Consider the following 19,668-nt stretch of genomic DNA (forward strand, 5'->3'; position numbering starts at 1 on the left):
GAAGACTATCAGGCTGCTGCTAGCTGCAGATAAATTTAGGAAGCTCTAATGACCAATTGGTCATCTGGATTGTTCAGTCCAAACCTAATCAACAAGAGATTTGTCGTATAAAGTGTTGTGGGGAAAGCCTTGTTTCCTTGAATGAAGCTAGATTTTTGCCCTCTTTAGTGGGATTGACCAAAATGTCAAGGTTATGAAAAACGTTTAAATTCCCACGGGGCAATTTTTTTTTTTAAAACAATCTAATCAAAATTTTTGGAAAATAAATACAGTCTTCAAGTATTTTTTGAATTAAGGCTACATTCTTTAAAAATCTATTTTTTCCAAGATAGTTTCATTTTTCTCGCCATATACATTTATATATCGGAACTAGACTGTTTCTTCTCTGTGTCATATAATGTATGTGGGTATGTGGCAGAGGTGGGTTCCTACCAGTTCGCACCTATTCGGTAGAACCGGTTCGTCAAATCTACCGAACCGGTTAGAAGAGGTTCCACCAGTGGACCCGGAAAGCAGGCCACACCTACAGAAGAGGTTCCAAACATTTTTAAAACCCACCATTGCCACACACACACACACACACACACACACACAGACAGACAGACAGACAGACAGACTGACTGACACAGAGAGAGAGAAAAAGAGAAAGAAAGGAAGAAATAAATAAAGAAAAAAGAAAGAAAAAGAGTGTGAGAGAGAGATGAAAGAACAAAAGAAAAAAGGGACAGAGAGACAAAAGGAAGGAGAGAGAGAGAGAGAGAGAGAGAGAGAAAACACATGGCTGGCAAGCCACACCCATCAGGTCACATGGCCAGCAAGCCAGTCCCACAAAGGAAGCCACACCCACAGAGTAGGTTCCAAAAAATTTTGAAACCCACCACTGCTACACACACACACACACACAGAGACAGAGACAGAGACAGATTGACACAGAGAGAGAGAGAAAAAAGAGAAAGAAAGGAAGAAATAAATAAAAAAAGAAAAAGAGTGAGAGAGAGATGAAAAAAAAGAAAAAAGGGACAGAGAGACAAAAGGAAGGAGAGAGAGAGAGAGAGAGAGATGGCTGGCAAGCCACTCCCACCAGGTCACATGGCTGGCATACCACTCCCACAAAGGAGGCCACACCCACAGAGTAGGTTCCAAAAAAATTTGAAATCCACCACTGGTATGTGGGTATGTGCATGTTTATTTATTTACTTATTTATGTATTTATTATAATTTTTGTCATGCTTATTGGAGGTGGTGACTCTTTGAGAGCTGTATGCAATGAAATTTCATTTTAATGTATGCCGATTAGTGTACATTTCCAGTGATAAATTTATTCTAAGTTTTAAGTTTCTGATAAATCAAACTAGACATTTATTAGGAACAGTTTGGGAAGCTTCCCTAGAAATACATTTCAGTTTTTCTGCTTCATCATTTGAAAACTTCATTTTTGAATGATGAACTTCATAGAGCTATACATGGTATTTAATTAGACACAATAAACTTTCCTATTCTTTTTGGCTTTCTATTATATACTATAAAGTATGTCGTGCTCATTTATTGAGGGTTAATTACTTGCAAATGGAGGAAGCAACTGATAATTTTCCAACTCTTCTTTGTGACACATGCCCTTCCTCTAAAATATTAATGTTGAAAGAGCCCTGTTCAAAATCCTCTCTACTAAAAAGCTAGTCAGCCAGAATTATGTCAGTTCCAGTCATCACGCTTCACTCAACACTTAGACAAAACAGCCACACCTGTAGACTTTTAAAAGATTACCATTTTTTCCCCCAAATGAATGCTAAAGTTGCTTCCATGTTACACCTTGTGTCAGTGCTTTCTTAAAGATAACAAGTGATTGCAATGCCAAATTGGTTTTGTAGGAAAAAAGATCGCATGGTAAGCCTTCTCTTGAAAGGTATATCTCTCAAAGGATTCCCAGTCCCATGTTGGTTGAGCTGTGAAAATGATGTCTCAAATGTATCTGCAACCAAAAAAAAAGTATCTGTAGGGAAGAAAATCCAGATGTTGGGCTGCCCTTGTAATATTTTAGGGCAGACAAAGAAAATCTCAGGCCCATAGTGTTGTCCCGTTAAAATATCCACAGAGATCGTTTTTCCCTCTTGGAAATAAAAGAATAACCATGACTAGGTTGATCCTTGAAATGAAAATGACATGTATATGAATGTCAGTTGTGGGTTTCAAAAATTGTTTGAACCTACTCTGTGGGTGTGGCCTCCTTTGTGGGAGTGGCTTGCTGCCCATGTGACCTGGTGGGAGTGGCTTGCCGCCCATGTGACCGGATATGAAGATGCCGACAACACTTGTCAGAACCACCTTAAATCACCTCCCACACAGCACTGGCATGCATGAGAATAGGATGTCAACTTGTTTTTTAAAAGGCATCTTTGGTTTGTGTTAAAACAACTTCAACACACGCAATGTTCTGATTGCACCACAAACGCAGTAGTCATCCTTACCTTTCACAGAGGCACTGAGTTTTATAAATAGGAGCGTGATAGTGTAGAATAATCATATCCAAGGACCAGCGGTGGGTTTCAAAAAATTTGGAACCTCTTCTGTAGGTGTGGCCTGCTTTCCGGGTCCACTGGTGGAACCTCTTCTAACCGGTTTGGTAGATTTGACAAACCGGTTCTACTGAATAGGTGCGAATTGGTAGGAACCCACCTCTGATGAACGTTTGACATGCAGAAAGATATGTATGTGAAAATATTTTTTGTAAGAAGGTTCATATTGTACACATAATTTGCCATAGTGCCTTATATATTAAAATGACATTCAAAGAAGCAGGACACAGCTTCACCTCAAAATGTTCTTCGCCTGTGTCTTAAGCAGAACACATCATTATTCAGAATAGTTTGGGTCCCATTCTCCAAGCCTTCTGAATCATCAATCCAAAATGTTACTATCTTACCAGAAATAAATATCAGTTTATTTGGGGGGGGGGGGGGGGTTGGTCCAGTTTTATTGACAAGTAATATGTACTTAATATTTTCATTGAGATAACTAAATATTTCTGAAATAAATCTAGGCTCTGGTCAATTTTATAGGCAGCCCTTGACTTATGACTATTCATTTAGCAACCTTTCAAAGTTGCAAGTGCTGAAAAAAGTGACTGGTCCTCACCCTTATGACCACGACAGCATCCTTGCCGTCTTGTGATCATAATCAGGGGGCTACTGGTTCACGTTGACATTGATATCCCAGCTTCCTGGGGAATCCCATGATTGCCATTTGCAGCCTTCCCAGCTGACTTGTAACAAGCCACGTCACGAGAGGAAGTTGGAACCACTTAAGGATTGCAGCAAAAAAAGTCATCAAATCACATAATGCCACACTTAACTACCATACCATTTAAGAACAACTTTTCCAGTCCCAGTTATGGCTGTAAGTCAAGGACTACCTGTATATAGTACTTTCAGGAATGAGACAGAGTCTTATAACACAGTTTAGTATAAAGCGCAAAATGAAAGATTTCCAACACCAGATAGTCTCCATGCCGTCATCTGTTTCCAGTAATGCGATTATGGAATATAGCAGTGATGGCGAACCTTTCGGCACCAAGTGCCCAAACCGGAATGCACGCACGCCAGAGCGCTGGAAACCCACAGACCAACTAGCTGGTGTGAATGCGCGCACTGGCCCACCTGGTCTTCGGGTTTCCAGCGCTCTGACACCCATGAAGGCCAGCTGGCCTGTGTCCACGCACGCACCGAAAACTAGAAGATCAGCTAGCGACGGGACACGTGCCCACACAGAGAGGGCTGTGCGTGCCGGGTGGGTGTGCCACACCCGGAGTCCTTTGGGAGTGGGCGGCATACAAAACTAATAAACAACATTAAACAACAACAATACCTCTGGCACACATGCCATAGGTTCACCATCACGGGAATATAGTTTTTCCACAGTGCTCAATATTTTTTTCTGAAGTAAGAGAATTACATCAGTATCTCTCAGTATTGTCATGGAATAAAGGAATTTTTATTTTCTTCAATGCTGGTGATGTCATTTTTGAGGAAGTAACAGACTTTCAAAAGTAACAGCAATAACAAAAAGTTAGAACATATTTTACAAAGGAAATCGAAAAGCTTAAAAAGTGCTAAATGGTTTTGAAATGTGATTAAAATATTGAGTCTAGACCATTTTTAGCTATAAATAAGTGGCGGTATTAGTAAACAATATGGATAGGATTTCTGAAGCAGCCCTCCTACCAGAGGTGGGTTCCTACCAGTTCACACCTGTTCGGTAGAACCGGATCGTCAAATCTACCGGACCGGTTAGAAGAGGTTCCACCAGTGGACCCGGAAAGCAGGCCACACCTACAGAAGAGCTTCCAAAATTTTTTGAAACCCACCACTGCCACACACACACACAGACACACACACAGACTGACAGAGAGCGAGAGAAAGAGAAAGAAAGGAAGAAATAAAGAAAGAAAGAAAGAAAAAAGAAAGAAAATGAGTGAGAGAGAGATGAAAGAAAAAAGGGACAGAGAGACAAAAGGAAGGAAAGAAAGAAAGAAAGAAAGAAAGAAAGAAAGAAAGAAAGAAAGAAAACACATGGCCGGCAAGCCACTCCCACCAGGTCACATGGCCAGAAAGCCACTCCCACAAAGAAGGCCACACCCACAGAGTAGGTTCCAAAAATTTTTGAAACCCACCACTGCCTCCAACCCCCCATCCTTACATCACAAGCTGCTTTTAAAATGAATGGTTTTCAATATAATATCTCTGTAAACAAATTTGAGGTTATATTGGATTTATGCAAGCATCTTGGATAACACTAAACAATAGTTGGAGTCTTTGCCTATTATATAAAACATGTTCAATATAATGCATTTTTAGCAAAGAAAAAAAACCATAATGATCCTTTTTTCCCCCTTGAATGGTAAAATTTCATGATGTTTCCATTCACTTTCGATATTGTGCTGAATATAAAGGCGGTACATTTTTTTCCTCTTCCAATGCTATTTGAAGGTTGATAACTATGGCAACTGGATGCTTGTTTTCAGCTAAAGGAGACACTCACCGCATGTGAATGATCATGTTGCTGCTTAGCCATTCTTTCCTCTTTTGTTTCTCCCTTGATAAAAACTCTTACTAAATTAGGAAGTCCTTGATCACGGGTTTCTTTTACTTGAATTGGAAGTCATCGTTATCAGTTTTGGAATATACTGGGCTCCTAAGCGTTAATTTGAAGTTGGCTTAAGATACCAGGAAGCTGAGGGATTTCCCCCCTCCCTAAATTGGATGAAATGGAAAACACTGACTGGGTTCACAATTACAGTAAACCATAACATGGTTTATTTTCGACATTATGATGAATGAATGCACACATTGCAGCTTGTCATTATGTGCAAACCAGGTCATTGTGGTTTCTCCAGCAAACCCCCCCATTACAACATTAAAGCATAACACTATATGAACATTGGCAGTAGTAAATCTGAAACTCCTATGTAGTATTCTGTTAGGTCACAAAGATAAACATGAATAAATAAGTCTGAGCAAAGGCCTCATTTAGAATTTAGCTTATTAAGTCCTATAAAGAATTCTTAGAATATAGCTTTATTAAGTCCTATATAGAATTATCAGAGCTAAGCCAATGATTTTTTTTCAGTGCTGAACAATATGGGTAATTATCAGGTTATTATCATAGGAGTCCTTGAATGTGTGTTAAGACATGCGTGTATTCTCAAATTGCTGGGATGCAGGCAAGAATATGTGGCTTGGAAGGTAATCTCTTGATTAGAGAGCCTAGTCTGCATAGATACCTTGAACATGATTGGATAAAACATGGCTTATTTGTGTTTATAACAGATTAGCCAAAATTTGCCAAAACTTGCCAGTATTGTCCATCCATTTTTGATGGACTGCTGTATGTGACACAAGTACAACTATGATTGGTAACCTAGTCTATAGCTTCTCTGACAGTGGTAAAAAATTTTTAGAACCTCTTCTGTAGGTGTGGCCTGCTTTGTGGGAGTGGCTTGCCGGCCATGTGACTGGGTGGGTGTGACCAACTTTTAAAATGTGGTGAAACTCACTTAACAACGCTCTTACTTAGCAACTAAAATGTTGGCTCACAAACTCTGGCATTTGAAGCATGCAAGTCTTAAAGCTGTCAGGTTACAAGACCCTTGCACCCCTAACCTTTAGGGGGGAAAAGCCCAGGGGTGTTCAAATTTGACAGTTTTAAGACTGTCAGTGAAAAAATTTTGAAACCCACCACTGAATTATACTAAGAAGAATGAAAAGACAGGTGGAATGAGACTGTAAACATGATATCAGAGAATGATTATTGAAAAAATTAGGAAGATAGAAAGATATTGTGTAAACTATAAAGAGAGTACAAGTAGTTTCAGAGAATATAGGAGAGTTCTTCAAATAAAGAATGACTTATTTTAAAAACAAATATATGAAGGAAGAGTGAACGGTAGAGGTGGTTTGCTGCCAGTTCAGCCCGGATTGGTTCTGTCCATCCACCTCTGTCCATCCACCTGGACACTTCTGTGTATGCGCAGAAGCGTCGCAGGTGTAAGGATGCGCGGGAGCACACCCAAAATGGGTAGTAAAAAAATAAGCAACCCACCTCTGGTGAACAATTCAATTCAATTCATTAGATTTATAGGCCGCCCAATCCCGGAGGACTCCGGGCGGCTGGGGTCAAGAGAAAGGGGAAGGCCAAGAAAACTCTAGTTTGAGTCAGTGAGATCTTCCTAAAGAAAGAGATTTTAAAAACTATGAAGCAGTACGTGGTTATTATAAAGCAGGAATGGCTTGCAAGAACGGAAAGCTATGGAAACGTTCAGTGCATAGTTTAGCCCAATCCCATTTTTCTTCCTTATTTGTGACTTTGATTTTTTAGTGTTACTATTTCTTATTTCCTTTCTGTGATTTGATTGGCATTGTTTATCCTGTAAGGCAGTGGTCCCCAACCTTTTTATTGCCGCGGACCAGTCAGCCTTTGATAATTTTACCGTGGCCCGCTGAGCGCGCGCAGGGGTGGAGGGCGTTGTTCGCGACGACACATTGATTGTTTATATATCAGATTGTTTTGATTAAACAACTTTTATTTTATTGTATTTAAGCATGCCTTACAAAATAAAATACAATTACATAAATATAAAGTGCAAGGCTACGCTACTAGCGCTGTCTACGCTAGCCCTACGTAGCTGCGCAGGCGCTCTTAGGTTTTTTTCAGGAATCGGCCAGCGCTGAAGCGCTGAAAAGGAATGAGAAGGGCGGCGCTGGACACAGGGGGGCGGTGGGCCGCTGGTGACGTCAGAGTGCCACCAGCGGTCCAGTAACACCCCTTGTGCCAGTTAGCCCTAATTTGCATACAGAAAGAAACTATGGCCCCCGGCCGCTGCAGCGATCATGGCCCCCGGCCGCTGCAGCGATCATGGCCCCCGGCCGCTGCAGCAATCATGGCCCCCGGCCGCTGCGCGGCCCGGTGCCAGGTACTCCACGGCCCGGCACCGGTCCGCGGACCGGGGGTTGGGGATCACTGCTGTAAGGGAATGATAGGATAGGTGTTATGGCTTTGTTCATTTATATGAGTCTGTATGTGGGGATTTTTTTTAATCCTGGGGTGTATAAACTCAGGAAAATACTAATTATTAAACAATCATCATCATCATGTCTAGCACCTACAGCAAACATATTAATCTAGTGCCATAAGTGGAAGGAGAGTTCTATCTGAAACTTTACAGAAACTTACAGTTTCATGTGGTTTGAAAAATATATTTTGGATATATAAATTGGGGAGTGATCTCTCCTCTTGCATTCTGATTTTTAGTAATTGTTCTTGCACAAAATTTGGTCTGGTTACTATCTCAGTACTGATACCATTAGTTTTGTTAATGTGGGTTAATGAGTGATCTAGACAAGTTTACTCAAAGGGATCTTCTAGGAAAGGCCACTGAAGCGTCCCGGCGACAGGACTTAATATGCAATAAAAGAATGAGGCAAAATGTCCTGTTAAGAAGAATATGCAAGATTCACAGGGACTTTGTGTGATAGTCCTTGGTCAAGAATGTGATTTCTGTCGCTAAGTGTCACAGTCATAAAGTATGATGTCACACGACCACAATGCTTAGCAGTGGCACTGCCGGTTGCAGTTAAGTAAATCTTGTGCTTTCGTTAAGGATGACATCACATCATTTGCAACCTCTTGTTAGCTTCCCCATTGACATTACCTGTAGGAAGGCCAGCAAATAAGGTTGCTAATCAACTCCCCTGATTGTGGGAGGCTGTAACATAATTGCAAAATGTTTATGATCGTGTGTTCATTGTGATTGCAGGAATACTGTGACAGCCAGAATTTTAAGGACTGGTCATAAGTACCACTTGTTCAGCAACATCATAATTTCAAATTGTTACTGTATGAGTGGCTGTTAAGTGAGGATCACTTATAGACGCATTTAATTCTTCCGTAGTGTTTTCTCAGTCTGCTGCCTTCTAACTGATTTCCACTCTGCTTTTGCCTTTGCAAAACAGCTCTGAATATTTTTGCTTGGCACTTTCTTAGCATTGTATGCACAAGTAGAGAAGAGGGAGAGGGAGAGGGAGAGAGAGGTTAGCTTAACCTGACAGATTCATGTGATACTTGCCAAGTGATGTTTTGCTCTACTTTATCTGGGTGATAAAAGTAATAATCAGAAGTTATTCTGCAGGACCGCATATGTTTCAAAAACGATTCAGAATTGCTTCCAACTCAACATGATCAGAACATCTTTATGAGCCAAGGTGGTGCGGTGGTTAAATGCAGCACTGCAGGCTGACTGCTAGATCAGCAGTTCAGCGGTTCAAATCTCACCGGCTCAGGGTTGACTCAGCCTTCCATCCTTCCGAGGTGGGTAAAATGAGGACCCAGATTGTTGGGGGCAATATGCTGACTCTGTAAACCGCTTAGAGAGGGCTGAAAGCCCTATGAAGCGGTATATAAGTCTACTGTTATTATTATTATTGCTTTATGCTGCTCAGTAGAACAGCTGATCTTCTTTCAGGCTTTTCCAGAAACTTGATAAAATATACAGCTGTTGATTCTTGATTCTTTTTCAGTTGCTATTCTTTTTAGGCTCAACGGAAAAGCCTGTAAAAAGTTCAGGCTGCTTTATTGAAGAGCAGAGAAGTGTTTGTAAAAAGGTTTGAATTATTTCATCCAAATGTATGTTGAGGATAACCTTAAACCTTGGCTGTGATTCAAGGTTCAAAACAAGTGAGCAAATAGTATATAACAAAGTGAGATAGGCAGCTAAATGAGATGAGGTCCCTAACAGGTATATACTGGGACCAATTGAAGTTTTATCTATGTCAGTGCTTCTCAACCTTGGCAACTTGAAGATGTCTGGACTTCAACTCCCAGAATTCGCTGGCTGGGGAATTCTGGGAGTTGAAGTCCGGACATCTTCAAGTTGCCAAGGTTGAGAAACACTGATATAATGGCTTTTGAAATCTCTGCATTCCTGACACAGCAAAGGGGAATCAATTGATAGATAATTTAAATAGTGTGTTTTCGACGAAGGCAAACTTCCATAGGTTCATGTGAACAAGAAATTAATTTTTGATGGATTTTTCCTTCAGCAATTCTTTTTTCCCTTTGGAAAATCTGACCCTGGATTTCAGACTTTGCAACAAAACCGATCCCATCATTCGCTTAGTGTTGTTGCTCTTTTGATTAAAACCGTTGCCCAGTCCAGAACTCTGGTTATCAGGAAGAAATGTCTGGATAATTACAGATTAAGTTAAGGATTATGAGGATTTTGCATTAAACAGCTTCATCATTGCCAATGTGTGCAAATAACTGACATTTCTTTTTGTTCCCTTCTTCTGTTCTGTTAATAGGTTTAACTGAAGGTTATACAACGTGCTGCACTTCCGATGCTTTGAACTTCAGCTCTCATTAACTTCACCCAGTAGGGGATTAAGGAAATCTTGTGTTGGCTGGGGAATTCTGGGAGTTGAAGTCCATCAACATCTGAAAGTTTGTTGAGTCTGAGAAACAGTGCTCTAAAATAATCTGAATGGTAGCAGATGGTTTATTTCTGATTTAAAGTTTGCCATTGTAGTTATCGCGTCGAATATCCAATCCTTTTTACTCCAAGGTTATAATGGTGGAGAGCCTAGACTCCATGAATTCTTTTCTTCAGAACTTATATATTAACACCAGTATCTTTTATTTACAGAGTAACTATTTGGTGTTCATGGCAGAGCTGTTTTGGTGGTTTGAAGTGGTGAAGCCATCATTCGTCCAGCCCCGAGCTGTAGGTCATCCTCAAGGTGATTTTTTTTCTTTTTTTTAGTTTCTGTGATCTTCTGATTTAATATGGAACATACGGTATTTCTGAAGTGGTGAATTATAGAAGCCTACACTGTTCAAGGTGTAGGAAAATAACTTATTGAAGCCCTGCTTTTATATTATGACAAACAACAAGAGGTTGCGTGGTAGATCATGTGTTCTTCAAGCAGAAGATTCCAGGTTGAATCCTGGCGCCTCTCCTTCCCTACACACGTTCTTGTCTTTTTTTTAAGGGGTCAAGAAGACTTTGCATGAATTAAAGCAGGAATACTACCAAGGCGGACAGTAATAGTTTATGTATAACAATAATGTAACTCAGTCAAGAAAGCTTTGTGAGTTTACTTGTGCATCTCATCATGTCTTGGCTTGTGCAACCTCAGTGCTTTAAGGGACAATGATGTCCCTTTGTATCCAGATTTCTGTACCGCCCTATGATTTATATTATGTCCTTTTTGCTTACTAAAGTAGAACTTCAAGTAACAGCATTCAAAGAACCCTGTTGTTATTTCTAGCATATATCCTGCTTGGTTTCAGGATTTGCTTGTTTGTGAACTGCATTCCTTCAGTTCACACAATTAAGCTGTCAATCCATGATGCACCAGGGAGTTGTATTTCCTCTCATTATAGAACCTAATCCTGATTTGGACTGAGGAGGAGTACTTGGCCCAACATCACCCAGGCAGCTTCCTTGCCTAAGAGAATAGTACAGCCGAGTTTTCCCGCTCGTAATCCATCATCTTAACTGCTTTCCCATACTGGTCCCGCTGGATAGCAACGAACTGCATGTCTGTTTGACTGACAGAAACCTGGATAGAAAGGGTGGGCCATATTCACACATTTTCTATCGACTGGCTGATCATCCTTCATTTGTCAGGAAAAAGTTTCTATTTCCAAATGTAGGATAAGGTTAGGATGTGCTTAACATTCTAGCAAGTTAACTTGTAATGTGGAGCAAATTTTGCATTAATGGTTTAATAGAGAGCTCCCAGTTGAAAGAAAGGTTGCCAATCTCACTTCAAGGTTTTCATGAGCTCCTAAACGTAATTGATAACAAAGTGAGATAGGCAGCTAAATGAGATGAGGTCCCTAACAGGTATATACTGGGACCAATTGAAGTTTTATCTATGTCAGTGTTTCTCAACCTTGGCAACTTGAAGATGTTTGGACTTCAACTCCCAGAATTCCCCAGCCAGCGAATGCTGGCTGGGGAATTCTGGGAGTTGAAGTCCGGACATCTTCAAGTTGCCAAGGTTGAGAAACACTGATCTACATCATCATTTCTACAACTTTAAATGTGTGAAATATTTATCTTCTGTGCAGCTGAACCTCCAATGGAAGCGTCTTCTGTTCCTCCTACAAATGCCAATCAGAGAAGTTACCCAGGTGTTTTGCATGATTCTGATCTGATAACCAGGTATCAGCCCTGTTGAGCATATCTCTCAATCTTTTTCTTCCCCTATTTTCCTTTTCCCTTCTCTCAATGAACTGTGCAAAATACTGTATATGCTTTGCTCTTTGGAGTATCATAGAAAAGGCACTGAATCTTGCCATGCTCTCTCATTGATGTGGAGAAGGCCTTTGTATGTTACAAAAAAAAGTGAAGGTGCCAGAATTAAAGATATGCAAAATGCTAGTGTCCTCCCCTCAACATGTTAAGGAGATAACATGTAAATGCATATGCCATAGGATGTATGGTATATCAATCATTAAGATGTCAGGACAGAAGATGGCTATATCATCTAGGAACTGATGTGCTGCTGTCTTATAAATAATATTTTATTAAGCTTTTAAACTACATCCAAGGTTTCCCAAGGTTTCACTTTCAAAACTAGTGATTTATTGAATTTCAGTGTCATTCCAATGCTGATTAGTTATTCTACAGAATTTATTCTAGCTGAAATCGATAGTGTTCCTTCTAGAATACGAAAAGCTTGTTGAGTATCTGATGGGCTTATATTTTATCATCAGTAGAATTTTATACATATTTTTGGGAACCAAATTGTTGTCCGAGATGCAAAAGAAGATCAGTCCTACCACATATCATATTTAATAGTTTTTCATGTCTCACAAAATGTTACCCTGGGTTTATAAGAATCTGAAACTATATTTCTATCCATCCTACTTTATAATTTATCTAGGAAGCCAGGTGATACGCTAATTAGAATTATTAGGGTGAATCAAAGGAGCCTACTTTCAAGTAGCCACTTCATTTTACAATTCACGTGTAACAGTAGGCCAGGGACTGTCTCTAAGCCTTACAAAGCTTAAAAGTGAGGGATATCCTATAAATAATGTGAGTATTAATTGAAATGTCGTATAATATAGAAACCATTAATACATAGAAAAGGCTTAAAATGCCATAATATTTGCAACATAGGTGGTATTTGAAGAGTATGTGCTATTGTAGTGAAGATAACAGCTTTCTTAGGTGTGATGGTTCTATATGATCAGGGTTCACCCACAAAACCGTGCTCGACTAAACCGCGTCGCTCACGTCATCAACAGGGCGACAACAGCATGGAGACAGAAGCACGCTGTAAACCCTAAACCTAAAATTAACCCCTAAACCTAAACCTAACCCCCCTAAACCTAACCCTTAACCTAACCCTAAACCTAACCCTAAACCTAACCCTTAACCTAACCCTTAACCTAACCCTAAACCTAATCCTAAACCTAACCCTTAACCTAACCCTAACCCTTAACCTAACCCTAAACCTAACCCTAAACCTAACCCTAAACCTAACCTTAAACCTAACCCTTACCTTAAGTTAAATTGGCTTGCTTTCAAAGCGCTATTTAAAGCGCCCTTCTTTCTCCGCGCTGGCTGTTGTCACCCTGTTGATGACATCAGCGACGCGGTTTAATCGGGCGCGGTTTAGTCGAGCGTGGTTTTGACGGGTCACGTATGATCAGAAAATGATCTGCATTGAATTAAATAAAATGCGCATATAGATTAACATAACAATGCTATTATGCTTTATCAGGGGGCAAAGATTACACTGATTTGTTTTAATATGAAAAAGTAATCGTCCTGATTTATTCATTAAGGACATTGGAGCATTGAAATTGATATTGCCCCTTTCTAATTTTTAATAGGGTTTTTCTAGCTGGGCAGTACTAATGATTTATGATGTTGCTTCGTGTTTTTATTTTTGTGATTCAAGTGGAGTATATGTTTTCTATAATTAGTTGCAATTGAAGCCTTGTATACGGAAGAAGAATAAATAAATAAATGGTAGAAGATTGCTTTTTGACACTGCTCAGGGCTGCGTGTTTTTCAAGTGACAGACAGAAGTGAAGACACCCAAACAGAAAACTAACAAATGGTGGGTTTTCTCATTTTTTTTTCAGTGTGGGGACTTCACCTTTCATACCATCTCATCAGATTCCTCCTCCTCCAAGGCACACACAGCAACAGCCTTACTCATCAGTGCCAGGTACTGACATGTAACTGAGTGACTGGATTTTAGGCTATTCATGTTCTGCTATTTCCTTATCCATCAAAAGAGACTGTTTTCTTAGAACCACAAGTGGTCTTCATGAAACACTGCAATGCATGACTTAGAACAGTGTTTCTCAACCTTGGCAACTTGAAGATGTCCGGACTTCAACTCCCAGAATTCCCCAGCCAGCGAATGCATTCGCTGGCTGGGGAATTCTGGGAGTTGAAGTCCGGACATCTTCAAGTTGCCAAGGTTGAGAAACACTGACTTAGAATTACAGGCAGTCCTCAACATACAGACGCAAGGGACCCCAAAATTTCTGTTGCCCAGTGAAACATTTAAGTGAATTTTGCCGCATTTTACAATCTTTTTTTTTGCCACAGTTGTTAAGTGAATAACTTGCAGGTGTTAGGTTAGTGATGCGGTTGTTAAGTGAGTCTGGCTTCCCCATTGACTTTGCTTGCCAGAAGGTCGCAGAAAATGATCTTGTCACCCACAGGGCATCGTAACCGTCATAAATATGAACCAGTTGCCAAGCATCTCAATTTTGATCGCGTGGCCCTGGGGCATTGCTGCAGCAGTCGGGAGTGTGAAAAACGGTCATAAGTCACTCTTTTCATGGCGGTTGTTAACTTTGAAGTCACTAAATCAGTGTTTCTCAACCTTGGCGACTTTAAGTCCTGTGGACTTCAACAGCATAGCTGGCTGGGGAATTCTGGGAGTTGAAGTCCACAGGACTTAAAGTCGCCAAGGTTGAGAAACACTGCACTAAATGAACTGTAGTGAGTCAAGGACTATCTGTATTAATATTCTTTTTTATTTTTATTTTCCTTTAAAAAAAGAGGGGGTGCAGATGACCTTCTCTCGACCACTCTCAGTTATCTTCCAAAGAAATGTTAGGTTATAGGCCTTAATTGGCCCAGAGTCATTCCAATAATTTGATGGCTAAAGTAGAATCTGCTTTTCCATTCCTAGTGGGATACCCAGTTCAGTATGCAATTCTAGACCATTTAAATCATTATCGAAAATGACAACACCCCCAGCCCTACACATCTTTAGAGTGCAGTCATGGAGGGGAGAATGCTTCTATGTATGATCACTCTTCATACAGTTGTGGATTCTGGGGGAAAACAGACCCTGAAGCCTCTTAGTAGGGTAGAAAAGTGGTGGTTTATGAAAAGAGTGAAGCGGGACTGGAGAAGAGGTGAATGGAAGCAAGGAAAAACAAGGTTGGGTAATCAAAACAACTTTGCAGTTCTCATCAGATGTTTTGCCAAGCTGCATGCATCACACTTCCTTTGTTCCTGGCCTAGGACTGCAGTATTATAAATGCATATTTAATTTATGTAGCCTGCTTTATAAATCAGGAGGGGCAAAAAAAATCATTCCAATTCAGTTTATATTTTCTTTTTAAAACTTTCCAAATAATTATTCTTATATAGCATTCTGTATTGATTTTAAATAGGTGGCATTAAAAGATCAACATCTATGTCCTACGTGGATGGATATGTAGGAACATGGCCCAAAGAGAAAAGGTAAGATGTTTGCCTATTGTGGATTAATTGCCTCATATAATGAATTAGGTTATTCTTTAATAATTTTCCAGGTGTCATCTCTAAAGTGTCATCCTTGCAAGATAATCATTGCTTATCTTCAGTCACATTTAATAGTCATATCTTGAATACGGGGTTAAGATTATAGCTCGTTTAGTTTGAAGATACCTTAAAGAATATTATTCTTTAATTCCAACTTGTTGGAATATTTAAACTTCAGTATTGATTGTTCTAAGATTTTCTTAATCTTAAAATCCCTTTTAGGTCTTCAGTCCATGGGGTTTCATTTGACATTTCTTTTGATAAAGAAGACAGCCTCCGTTTGACACCTCCAAACAGAGGAATTACGAGATCGATTAGTAATGAAGGCCTTGTACAGAATGCCAACCGTATGCCCAGACACGTCAAAAGGAATATATCTTTCAAGCCTCTGGATGATGAAGAGGATAGTGAAGATTCTGAAATAGAAAAGGATGAAGAACTCTGCAGTGATCTAGAGGCAGTCAGCAATCAAAGAAATTCCAACCGGGTTAACACGTACACCCTACGAAATGGAGCATTGCAGAACAGGTTGGTTACTACTGATGAATTCGGCAATCAAATAGAGACACCGAGCATTGAACAGGCGCTGCAGATTATCCATGATAGTGAGGAATCCGCCAACGTTACTCCACCGGCGCAATTCACAAATGGGTTTTTCCTTCACAGCAAAGAGATGAGCATCCTAAACTCAAACATAACCCCGAATCAGAGTGGCCCTGATATTATCGCAGATACAAAAGATGTCCTCAGTCCTGTGACTGATAACACAGAAGTAGACACTGGGATACATGTCCCTTCAGACATTCCAGAGACTCTGGATGAAGATTCTACTTTAAGGGATTATACGGTCAGCCTGGATTCTGATCTGGAAGAATCGTCCCGTTTTCTGCATGAATCCGACAGCAGAGGCATCAACCATAAGGAGCAATTGAGTCCTTGTCCAAGCTCGATAAGTACTAAATCTCAAGCTGGCAGCAGTCCGTCTTCAAGTTCAGGAGTTAGGATGACCAGCTTTGCAGAGCAGAAATTTAAAAAGATGAACCCCACCGACAGCAGAAGCAGTGGAAGCAGTTCTCAGAAAACCACCCCCGAAGGTTCTGAGATGAACATCCCGCACGTCGTTTCTTGGGCTCAAATCCCCGAGGAATCCCCTCTCCCTCAGGGAAGGGACACCACGCAGTTGCTGGCTTCTGAGATGGTGCAGCTGAAGATGAAGCTGGAAGAGAAGAGGCGAGCAATCGAAGCCCAGAAGAAGAAGGTTGAGGCAGCCTTCACCAAGCAGAGGCAAAAAATGGGGAGGACGGCATTCCTTAATGTTGTGAAAAAGAAAAGCGACGGGATTTCGCCCCTTCGGGAAGAAGCCGCTGGAGCAGAGGGTGAGAAAGTGTTCACTGACAACAGTGAAGCGAAAGAGAAAGAAAACCAAAAGCCGGGTGAAGAACTGAAGAAGACTTCTGAGGTCCTGAAAGTAAGCACTGAAACTCCCTCAGTGACGTGGCTAAAGCCGCCAAACACCCCAGCTGATGCTGAGAAGCAATCTAATTTGGTAAGCCCTTCGGAAGAGAATTTAAACGAAGGCGACCTTTTAGAATACACAAAATCCATCGAGAAGCTCAACTCTTCTCTACATTTCCTGCAACAGGAAATGCAGCGCCTGTCACTTCAGCAGGAGATGCTACTGCAGATGAGGGAACAGCAAGCTTGGGTTATTTCACCTCCTCAACCTTCTCCTCAAAAACAAGTTCGGGAATTGAAACCTCCAGCGAAGCTCAGCGGATCGTCATCTCCCGTTGTCCCGTTTTCCGTAGAAACACCTCGGCCTTCCCACCAATCCCCACAGCCGTCTTCTAGGAAGAATTCGTCTCTCCCGTGTAAAATACAAAGGATCCCAAGGCCAAATGAACTGAAAATCACGCCTCTGAACCGCACGTTGACTGCCCCGCGCTCTGTGGACAGCCTTCCACGGTTGAGAAGATTTTCTCCAAGCCAGGTTCAGACCAGATCTTTTGTCTGTTTTGGGGACGATGGTGAACGGAAGCCGACTGAGGTAAAAAACACAACTGAAGAGGCTTCCGACAAGGAAGAGGCAGGTGAAAAGGATGCCGAGAAGCAAGGGACCGGAGAGAAAGTTGAGCAGAAGTCAGAAGAAGAACAGATGAGACCGCTGGAATCCATGGTATCTGAAGTATTGTCACAGCCTGTTACAGAAATTGTCTGCCTTACTCCGAACGAAGAGCCTCTGAATCCGCCAGTGTTGCCCCCACCTAAAACTGTGAGTCTCATAGAAGTTTCTCTCACAGATCTGAAGCCACCAGAAAAGTTAGAAGACTCGATTGAAAAATCAGACGGGGAGAGTGACAAAGAACAAGCAGAGGATGACCAGAAAGTCTGCTGCGGATTCTTCTTCAAGGTAAGTGAGTGGATATATCACAATCTGTTTGGACAATTGAGTTGTAGGGTAGACTGCATCAAATAATGTAATGTGGGGGGGAAAATGAATATTTTGAATATTTTTCACTCATTACAGGTAGTCCTCAACTTACAACTGCAACAAAGCCCCAAATATCTGTTGCTAAGCAAGACAGTTAAGTGAGTTGCGCCTCATTTTACGATCTTTTTGACACAATCGTTAAGTGAATCACTGAAGTTGTTAACTGACCATGAGGTTGTTAAATGAATCTGGCTTCCCCCCATCAGATGCGACCTGGAAAGGTTACAAATGGTGTTCACATGTTCCTTAGACAGCGTAAACATAAATACATGCCAGTTGCCCATTGATTGAATTTTGATCACGTGACTATGGGGATGCTACAAACAGTCGTAAGTGTGAAAATCAGCCATAAGTCACTTCTTTCAGTGCCGTTGTAGCTTCAAACCAGAGCCGAGGTGGCGCAGTGGTTAGAGTGCAGTACTGCAGGCCACTTCAGCTGACTGCTATCTGCAGTTCGGCGGTTCTAATCTCACCGGCTCAAGGTTGACTCAGCCTTCCATCCTTCCGAGGTGGGTGAAATGAGGACCCGGATTGTTGTTGGGGGCGATATGCTGACTCTGTAAACCACTTAGAGAGGGCTGAAAGCCCTATGAAGCGGTAGATAAGTCTAACTGCTATTGCTATTGCTAAACAGTTACAAAACAAATAATTTGGCCTCGCGGCCTTCCAAAAAGCCACCAAAACCTGGCTGTTCCGACAGGCCTGGGGTTGCTGATCTATAAATCAGGTCCAACCCCCAGCTAAGCCAAATGTATGTTGTGTTTTTTAAATCGTTTTTGTTTCTTTCCCCTATTTGTAATTTTATTTTATTTCGTATTTGTAAGCCACCCGGAGTCCTCCAGGATTGGGCGGCATATAAGCTCATTAAATTACGAATTAATTATTAATCAATTGTAAGTCGAGGACTACCTGCATTGCTCTTTATAGTAGTTTTTCAAAGATCATATTGCATTTAAGATGTTTGAGGAAAGCAAGAATTTTAGAATAGATTAATTCTAAAATAACAGGGATTTTTGTTTCTCTGATGGTTAGGTTTTCCAGCTATGTTCATACTAATTCTATCTCTTGATACTATGTGGAACTTTACTTTAAGATCATGGCCACCTTTCCAGGGAACAACATTTAAAGGAGCAAGAAGAAAAAAGCATTATGTTTGTTTAATGCACCTTATTTTGAACTTTTTGTAGGCAAAACAAGATGGGAACAGGGCAGTTTTCATTTCAAATTTTCTAGCACAATTGGGGAAGTGGTAGGGCAGTGGTTCCCAAACTTGGCAACTTTAAGACTTGTGGACTTCAACTCCCAGCTCTGCTGGCTGGAGAATTCTGGGAGTTGAAGTCCATAAGTCTTAAAGTTGCCAAGTTTGGGAACCACTGTGATAGGGGAATTATATGAGGTCAATACGTTGCCCTGCCTGGACCTTAAATGACAATTTCAAAAAGTTCTTTATTGTTACTAGGATGATCAGAAACCAGAAAATGACATGGCCGTGAAACGGGCAGCGTTATTGGAGAAGCGGTTGAGAAGAGAAAGAGAAACGTTACTTCGAAAGCAGCAATTGGAAGCAGAGATGGAGCATAAGAAAGAAGAAACGAAGTGAGATTAAATGCATACACTAATAATTCTGAAAAAAAGAAATACTGCTTTTTAAAGTTTGGCCTATTAAAATCAACCCCCTTTATGATTAGCCTCATTAATCAAGTAAAATTTCATATAATTTACTTACGAAGAAGTCAGTTTTTACAGACTTCTGTAAGACTCAATTTAGCCAAAATACAGTGACTAAACGTGACTGATATAGTAATTAATATTAAAATATTTTATATGTCGGATC

The 19,668-nt window shown here is 40.7% G+C and overlaps 1 protein-coding gene across 1 annotated transcript in view; it reads left to right on the forward strand.

Moving 5' to 3' along the window:
• CAMSAP2 (calmodulin regulated spectrin associated protein family member 2) overlaps positions 1 to 19,668 on the forward strand; it is an 81,150-nt gene that overhangs the window by 49,277 nt on the left and 12,205 nt on the right. The window contains exons 7-12 of the mRNA XM_032218877.1: positions 10,193 to 10,286; positions 11,626 to 11,719; positions 13,657 to 13,742; positions 15,214 to 15,283; positions 15,566 to 17,753; positions 19,294 to 19,430. Of these exons, the coding sequence (XP_032074768.1) occupies positions 10,193 to 10,286; positions 11,626 to 11,719; positions 13,657 to 13,742; positions 15,214 to 15,283; positions 15,566 to 17,753; positions 19,294 to 19,430 (2,669 nt within the window). The remainder of the gene's footprint in view (positions 1 to 10,192; positions 10,287 to 11,625; positions 11,720 to 13,656; positions 13,743 to 15,213; positions 15,284 to 15,565; positions 17,754 to 19,293; positions 19,431 to 19,668) is intronic.

The sequence above is a fragment of the Thamnophis elegans genome, chromosome 5, assembly GCF_009769535.1.
Source record: "Thamnophis elegans isolate rThaEle1 chromosome 5, rThaEle1.pri, whole genome shotgun sequence".
Taxonomy (NCBI): domain Eukaryota; kingdom Metazoa; phylum Chordata; class Lepidosauria; order Squamata; family Colubridae; genus Thamnophis; species Thamnophis elegans.